The 8,911-nt window shown below is 44.0% G+C and overlaps 1 protein-coding gene across 11 annotated transcripts in view; it reads right to left on the bottom strand.

Annotated features, from left to right (window-relative positions):
• Window positions 1–8,911, bottom strand: part of LOC110163986 (NACHT, LRR and PYD domains-containing protein 12-like) — a 65,896-nt gene that overhangs the window by 52,420 nt on the left and 4,565 nt on the right. For 5 of the 11 annotated variants that reach the window (XR_008633490.1, XM_055164225.1, XM_055164228.1 and 2 more), the window contains exons 3-5: window positions 7,683–7,784; window positions 4,384–4,485; window positions 518–619 (exon numbers count right to left, since the gene is read on the bottom strand). Coding sequence is in view for 10 of the 11 variants with exons in the window: in XM_055164225.1 (XP_055020200.1) it covers window positions 518–619; window positions 4,384–4,485; window positions 7,683–7,784 (306 nt within the window). In the remaining variant the exon portion in view is untranslated. Of the gene's footprint in view, window positions 1–517; window positions 620–4,383; window positions 4,486–5,353; window positions 7,154–7,682; window positions 7,785–8,911 lie in introns of those variants that run through there. The other 6 variants (XM_055164231.1, XM_055164232.1, XM_055164233.1 and 3 more) reach the window with 5 other exon arrangements.

Below are 8,911 nucleotides of genomic sequence, written 5' to 3'. Positions count from 1 at the left end.
TGTAACACAGAAACAGAAAGAAACACTTTTTTTAGGTTTACAACAACCTCTGACACACCCAAGATATGAGCTGCTACAAAAGTTGACAACTGTATTTGAATTATAAGTAACATAACAACTGAACCCATTGAAAAAGCCTTACGTAGTTTCTGACGGTGCAGGTTCACAACTTAAGTCTGCAGGACTCATCTTGGATCCATCTCTCTTCAGTGACAAATGTCTGGGATCTGGAGACACTGTTCTAATAAAGTAACATACAGAAAAGAAAAGAATAATAATAAAAAAACAACCTGGGGTGTAAAGCCACTGCTTTTAGAAAAGTCCCAAACATACAATGTGTTTAGAGGAGATTCGGCTCTAAACTCTGGAGGTCTTTCCATGGAGCTGTCGCTCTTCACTGACAAACAGCTGAGACCTGCAGACTCTGTTCTAATAAAGTAAGATACAGAAAATTCAACAATAACAACAGCAACATGTAATATTAAGTGACACATTTTAGAAGAAGTCCCAGACATACAAAGTGTTTGGAGGAGGTTCAGCTCTAAACTCTGGAGGTCTTTCCATGGACCAGTCGCTCTTCACTGACAAACAGCTGGAGACTGGACGCTCTGCACTCTGTCTGTGGAAAACAAGACAACATAAAAACAACATATACACAACATCCGAGACACCGTACAATCACTAGATTTAAGTCTGTTAACTTTACTTTTGGGTCACATGCACCCTGCATCATTCACCACAAACACCATGAGCCACATGGAACAATGGACCGGAGTGACTTTAGTGTATTTATTACATAAAGCCCATCAGCAGAGGTGATTGGCTCGGCGGCTGCGCTCATGCTTAGTTTTACATGAGCTGATAATGAGCAGGGTTTGATAGACACACAGGGGTAAAATGGAGGGGCTCAGGAGGAGATACAGTAGCAGAGGACACTGGCTCATGGAACTTTAGAGAAAAAGTGAACTCTGCGCCTCTGAAACAACATTTTTACACACAGATTTTTTCCTATCATCTAATCATTTAGAAATACATGTTTTATTGAAATGACTGATGTTTTGGAGTGCTTATAAAGAGCGTGATTCACTCAGAGTGTGTAGAGGTTGTTTAATTCTCATATCAGGTTTGAAAGTTGGAGGCAAAACTCAGGAACTCAGCAAAACCCATATCAGGAAGATGTTGAAGGCAAAACTACATCAAAACAACACCTAGACGTGTGGAAAGGGTTGAAGGCCATCACAGGTTTCAACACCAAAACAAAGCAGCAGGACAATAGCCCAGACAAGTCAAATCTACTCAATTTGCATTTTAATAGTTTTTTTATCCCCTGGCACCCCCATTTTTACACCTCCCAGACGCCCAGTCGACATCTCATTGCACACCACTCAGAAGGCCATTCATCACCCATCACCTCTGCTCCCACACCTCCCCCCACCCCCACAGAGGAACCCAGCCCAGTGTCTTTGGCTACGTCCACACGACAACACTCCTGGATTTTTTCTTTTACGGGCAGAAAAATATTCACGTTGACACACTTGTCGGATCAAGAAATATTCACGTCCAGACGATGTAATACATGTGCCACACTGGTATGTGGCTCTATTAACAATGACAATAATATTTAATAATGCAAATCTCATCACGTTTTTTTTTTTTTTTTTACTTTAAGGTAATTTAGCCTATTTTAAATGTATCCCAGAAATATCGGCGTTTTGTTTTGCAAAAGTTTTCGGTTTTAGCCATAAGTTTTGGATGAGAATTGTTAGAATAACTTGGTCTCAAAATCCAACAGTTTAATTACTCGTGCGTATTCTTTGTTATTGATCCATGTGCGTATTCTGTTGTTAGCATTAGTGCTAGCAGCGTGTCTCGGTTGCTGGGTGACGGGAGCTGCGCCGTAAGCTACACCTATCCCATTTCGGTAACAGTCTTGCGTTCTGTGGAGGCTAGTTCTAGTTCGGGCTGCAGGCTTCGCTGCATCTGAGGACCCTGGAGATGATGGGGTTGTGATATCATCGTTTTCCAAAAGCTGCGGTTTGCTTGTCCCTATGACAATGTAGCACCGATTTTCTCAGATTTCTCCACTCTGAAAAAACTCTCAAAAAACTCAGTTTTCGCTCACCCAAAATGCTGGCTCCGTGTGGACAAAAGACCAAAACGAATACAAACATCACCTTTTCCACCAAAAAAACGTTGTTGAGTGGACAGGCCCTTTGTCTCCTGCACAGGTGAGAAGACAGCTGGAGAAATTTAATCAAAACAAGTCAAAAATCTAAAAAATCTAATCAAAACAAACAACCAACTCAACCCCTGTGTGCTGAGGACATGCGCAGCACAGCTCATTGGAACCCTGCACTTTCTCTTCACCCTCAGTCTGAAGCTTACCAGGATACTGGTTCTATGGAAGATCTCCTGTGGAAAGCCTATTCCATCTGGACTTCATGACTTCAGACCAGTTTCATTGACATTTCACTGTCATGAAAGTGTTTGAGAGACCTGCTCATCTCAGACCTTTGGTGGCCCCTGGATCCTCAGTTTGCCTATCAGTGCCACTTTGCTGTGGATGATTTTACACCAGGTACATTCACATCTGGACAGTGTTTAAGGGCTCTGTGAGGACATTGTTTTTTTTATTTCTTCAGTACTTTTAACACAATCCAGCCCTTTCTGATGAGTGAGAAGTTGCTCAAGATGGGTGTCAGCTCCTCCATTAGCACCTGGATTATTGACTACCTGTCAGGCAGGCCTCAGTACGTGCGACTGGGAACCACCCTGTCTGATACTTTGGTCAGAAATGTAACAGCCCCCCAGTGTGAAGTCCTTTCTGCAGATGTTCTCTAATGATTCTGCAGTGGTTGGGTGTATCAAAGATGGACAGGAGCCGGACAACAGGACACTGATTGCAAACTTTGTGGAGTGGTCCCAGTCAAGCCATCTGCTTCCGAACGTGGACAAGACCAAAGAACTGGTGATTGACTTCAGGAGGAAGAGGACACCAGTGGAACCCATCACCATCCAGGGCCATGATGTGGAAATAGTGACTGATACAAGTACCTTGGTGTCCAGGTGAAAAGGCTGGACTAGAGGGAACAGTAATGCTGTGCACAAGAAGAGCATGAGGAGACTCTACTTCCTGAGAAAGCTCAGGTCTTTCAGCTAGAGTTACTGGAGATCTTCTCCCAGTCTGTGGAGGCCAGTGTTCTGTATTTAGCTGTGGTCTGCTGGGGGAGCAGCTCCAGTAAAAGGGACACTGGGCAGATTGACAAACTGATCCGTGAAGCTGCTCACGTGATCAACTGTGAGCTGGAGACATTTGTCACTGTGAGGGACACGAGGACACTGGACAAACTACTCTCCATCATGGACACTCCTGCTCACCCACTGCACCAGACTATAGAGAGACAGAGAAGATCATTCTCCAACAGGCTCCTGCAGCTCCGCTCAAACAGTGAGTGATACAGATACATTCATACCATACTCCATTCAACTGTACAACTCACCCTTATGTCACAGATAAGCCTATGTTCATGTCATATTTGCACAATTTTCCTTATGACCTTGGAAATAACTGATATACTGTATTTACGTATATTACAATATTTCTTTTTTTTTTTTTTTTTTTTACGTTACTTGTACATACACTGTACATTTATATAATTATGCCTTATTTGACACCGGTCGCTTGCTATTTTTTATATAATTTTATATCTACTTATTTAGAAGTTTTTATTGCAATTTTTTATATGTTTTACTCTTTGTTATTGTAATATGTGATGTGTGCAGCGTGTGACCACAGCGTGACATTGATTGTCTTTTGGTCGCATGCTCCTCCGAGGATCAGCTGTCAAATGTATGTCCAGAGATCATTTTATGAAAGGACGTGCACATCTTTAATCCCTCTAATCAGCAATCAGCTGACAATCAGCTGACAATCAGCTGACCAGAGAGATGGAATAGACTGCGGAGTGAAGTGGGAAACAAACTTACACCAGGAACATCTCTGGATGTTGATCCAAAATAATCATCAATTAAACATGGCAACAGCAGCGCACTCACCCTGCTCCAGAAAGAGAGAGAGAGAGAGAGAGAGAGACAGAGAGAGGAGCCACTCCAGAGAGAGAGAGAGAGAGAGAGAGAGAGAGAGAGAGAGAGAGAGAGAGAGAGAGAGAGAGAGAGAGAGAGAGAGAGAGAGAGAGAGAGAGAGAGAGAGAGAGAGAGAGAGAGAGAGAGAGAGAGAGAGAGAGAGAGAGAGAGAGAGAGAGAGATGAGAGAGCTGAATGAGAGTTCACACTGACCTAAATTCCGCTCATGAAGCAAATACTCTTTTTACCTTAAACTAAGGTTTAGACAGGCTACATGGTCTAAGAAAAGTCCCAAACTTACAAAGTGTTTGGAGGAGGTTCAGCTCTAAACTCTGGAGGTCTTTCCATGGACCAGTCGCTCTTCACTGACAAACAGCTGGAGACTGGAGACTCTGCACTCTGTCTGTGGAAAACAAAGTTTGGACCAGGTCAAGCAGAAGTAAACAGCAAGGCCAAAAATTCAAGTTAATACATCTGATATAAAAATGTATTGAACAGATACATATGTACTGTAGTTTATGAAACTGTTGACCTGTTTTCTGTACCATTTTTGGTTCTAAAGTTCCATAGGTTTTAAACAGACCATGTCACGTGCAATTTTTAGGCCTTGAACAAGAATTACTTCCCAAATTTCAAAGACCTGCAAATCCTCTTCAGGTTGACTTTCAAGCTTCATCTTTGACTAATCTATATCTCTAGGTAGTATACTTATGAAAATTAGAACTATTAGGTGTTAGTATCTGGTAAAACCTGTGTTTTACAAGTCTAAAAAAATTGAAATTTTCCCTCTGTTACTTTTCCTTCCATTACCGAAAATTATGTTTTTTTAAGGTTTGGTTTTATGTGTTAAACTTTATATTTCATCATGAAACTTTCTAAAAGCAAGGATATTAATACTACTAAGCATTTCCTGCAGCAATCTAATGAATTCAGTTTTTTTTTATTTTTTATTAATTATCCTATTTTATCCCTCCTTTACCGGCAAAGGTAACGGAAGGAAAACAGTTCATATAGTAAGCATACTACTGCATTCTCCCTGAATTATTCCATACATAGTGTATTGTTTTCATAATTATGGTATTGCATTAGGTTAAAGTGGTCTCTTTTTTAGCATTATCTGTAAAAATATACAATATTTTGAGAATAAACTCAGATATTACAAAACATATGAGTGAAGTCTTTGAAATGAATGGCGAGTATAGTTTAATATCATGAATAAATTTATGTTTCAAGTTTGCAGTTTGTTGTTTTGATTCAGTTTGTTGTATTACCTTGACAGTGGCAGCACGGTGGCTGAGCACTAGCACTAGCACTCATGCCTCACAGCAAGAAGGCTCCCGGGTCACCCGGGCCTTTCTGTGTGTTCATGTTTCTCCCTGTGTCTGGATGGGTTTCCTCCAGGTGCTCCGGTTTCCCCCATCAAACCAAAACATGCTACAGGTCTCCATGAACAGTTGATAGTCAAGGTCAGTTAAATACAATCAATGAAGCTGACAGGTGGAAATTAGCACTGGTGCTAGTGGCTAGACACTTCACCCACACTGTGTGTAAGTGATGGTGGTGGTCGGTGGGACTGTTGGCGCCGATTGGCATGACAGTGCGCTTCTGTCAGTCTGCCCCAGGGCAGCTGTGGCCACAACAGTAGCTTACCATCACCAGGAATAGAGTGAATTGATAATGCTGAATGTAATGTTCTGTAAAGCGTCTTTGTGACCAAAAAATGTCTGTGAAAAGCGCTGTATAAATAAAGACTTACAGTGTTTGAATGGACATGACTAGCATTGGCCCCTCCTTGAACCGTCACCTTATCGTGGTGGAGGGGTTTGAGTGCCCGAATGATCCCGGGAGCTATGTTGTCGGGGGCTTCATGCCCCTGGTAGGGTCACCCAAGGCAAACAGGTCCTGGGGGACGGGTCAGACGAAGAACGGTTCAGAAGCCCCTTATGATGAGTGCAACACAGAGGCCAGTTATGTTGCCTGGAATGGCGTTACCGGGGCCCCACCCTGGAGCCAGGCCTGGGGTAGGAGCACGACGGCGTCATCTGGTGGCCCCCACGGGGCCCGGCCGGGCACAGCTCAGCTGCCGTGTGTTGGAGTTCACCCCAGTGAACAAGAGGGTCGTGTCCCTGCGCCTTCGGGTCGGGGACAGGTCTCTCACTGTGGTGTCGGCCTACGGGCCGAACAGCAGTGCAGAGTACCCGGCCTTCTTGGAGTCCCTGGGAGGGGTACTAGACAGTGCACCAACCGGGGACTGCGTTGTTCTCCTGGGGGACTTCAACGCCCACGTGGGCAATGACAGTGACACTTGGAGAGCGGTGATTGGGAGGAACGTTCTCCCTGATCTGAACCCGAGCAGTGTTTTGTTATTGGACTTCTGTGATAATCACAGTTTGTCCATAACAAACACCATGTTCGAGCACAAGGGTGTCCATAAGTGCACGTGGCACCAGGACACCCTAGGCCGGAGGTCGATGATCGACTTTGTCGTCGTGTCATCTGATCTCCGGCTGCGTGTCTTGGACACTCGGGTGAAGAGAGGGGCTGAGCTGTCAACTGATCACCACCTGGTTGTGAGTTGGGTTCGCTGGCGGAGGAGGAAGCCGGAAAGACCTGGCAGGCCCAAGCGTGTAGTGAGGGTCTGTTGGGAACGTCTGGTGGAGCCTCTGTCAGAGGGACCTTCAACTCTCACCTCCAGGAGGACTTCTCCCGGATTCCAGGAGAGGCTGGAGATATGGAGTCCGAGTGGGCTCTGTTCTCCACCTCCATTGTCAATGTGGCTGCTCGGAGCTGTGGGCGTTAGGTCTGTGGTGCCTGTCGCGGCGGCAATCCTTGAACCCGGTGGTGGACACCGGAAGTAAGGGATGCCGTCAAGCTGAAGAAGGAGTCCTATCGGGCCTTGTTCGCTCGTGGGACTCCTGAGGCAGCTGATGGGTACCAACGGGCCAAGCGTGCTGCAGCCTGTGCAGTTGCAGAGGCAACTCCAGAGAGAGAGGAGTCACTTCAGAGAGAGAGGAGTCACTCCAGAGAGAGAGGAGTCACTTCAGAGAGAGAGAGAGAGAAGAGTCACTCCAGAGAGAGAGGAGTCACTTCAGAGAGAGAGAGAGAGAAGAGTCACTCCAGAGAGAGAGGAGTCACTCCAGAGAGAGAGGAGTCACTCCAGAGAGAGAGAGAGAGAAGAGTCACTCCAGAGAGAGAGAGAGAGAAGAGTCACTCCAGAGAGAGAGAGAGAGAAGAGAGTCACTCCAGAGAGAGAGTCCAGAGAGAGAGGGTCACTCCAGAGAGAGAGACTCCAGAGAGAGAGAGAGTCACTCCAGAGAGAGAGAGACACTCAGAGAGAGAGAGAGAGAGAGAGAGAGAGAGACTCCAGAGAGAGAGGAGTCACTCCAGAGAGAGAGAGAGAGAGAGAGAGAGAGAGAGAGAGAGAGAGAGAGAGAGAGAGAGAGAGAGAGAGAGAGAGAGAGAGAGAGAGAGAGAGAGAGAGAGCTGAATGTGGTTGTTGAGTTCACACTGACCTAAATTCCGCTCATGAAGCAAATACTCTTTTTACCTTAAACTAAGGTTTAGACAGGCTACATGGTCTAAGAAAAGTCCCAAACTTACAAAGTGTTTGGAGGAGGTTCAGTTCTAAACTCTGGAGGTCTTTCCATGGACCAGTCACTCTTCACTGACAAACAGCTGGAGACTGGACGCTCTGCACTCTGTCTGTGGAAAACAACATATAACCAACATATAACCAACATATACACAACAACACAGTGTTGGGAAGTAACTGAATACATGTACAGGGAATACATATTCTGAAAATGAATTTTGAGGACCTGTATTCCACATTTTCATTTGGTCGTATTCACCATACACTTACTTTCATAAAATGAAAGGAAGACATGGCACTATTTGACCACACAATGTAAGATTCAAACTGCAGAGAATCAGTGAGAAAAAAATAGACAGCATTACATATGCAATGCTGTCTATTTTTTACATACATATATAATAAACGCTGAAACAAACATGAAGTTGTTTTTAATCGTATGTTATTGTATGTAAATGCAATTCTGAGTAAAACTATTCAGAATACAGTACTTTAATTGGACCATGTAAGAGATTACATTACAGAATAAATTTTATTTTGGGTATTCAGTATGCTACTCAATGCATTTTATTATGTATTCCTCCGTTCACTGCATGTACACACATGTGCACACATGTACACGACTTACATACACCACATAAACAACATATTCTAGGCCCTAGAATATGCTGTTTATGTACAGGTCATGTCTTTAGTGGACTATAGCCCTAGAATCTAGGGCTATAGTCCACTAAAGACATGACCTGTACATCGATCAGTTGACTGAGAAGGTGGTGTGGCAAAAGCTCTTACAAATCTTAAATCTGCACTCAAAAGACTACAACAGAACAAGGGTTCATGCAAAACTATTTATTAAATAAAATATTGATTTGATTATATATTCAAATGCAAAGGTCAGATTAAACTCATGACTCAGTCCCAAATCTCCAGCTAGCTCACTCCATACTCTTTCCTTTCTGCTGTCCCATATAAATCCTTAAAATAATAAGTAGACAGAATAGAGTCTTACTTGACCAAAATGTAAGACCATCTAACACAACACCACAAGCTCCATTTGCCCTTGAAAAGGCTAGAGGAGGAGTTCAAGGTGACAAGCTGCTGATGAACAGAGATGTGGTGAAGACCAGTAGGAAGTGGAGTGTCCAAGTGGTTAAGATGGTTAAGCTGTACAAAGAGCTGATGGGACTGGTTGCCAGTGGCAGGGCGAACTTGAGAATGTTCCCACTCCACCTTGGTA

The sequence above is a fragment of the Boleophthalmus pectinirostris genome, unplaced genomic scaffold (genome assembly GCF_026225935.1).
Source record: "Boleophthalmus pectinirostris isolate CB_2022bp ecotype Guang Dong unplaced genomic scaffold, ASM2622593v1 HiC_scaffold_6, whole genome shotgun sequence".
Classification (NCBI taxonomy): domain Eukaryota; kingdom Metazoa; phylum Chordata; class Actinopteri; order Gobiiformes; family Gobiidae; genus Boleophthalmus; species Boleophthalmus pectinirostris.
This window is presented reverse-complemented; position numbering and strand designations above follow the sequence as displayed.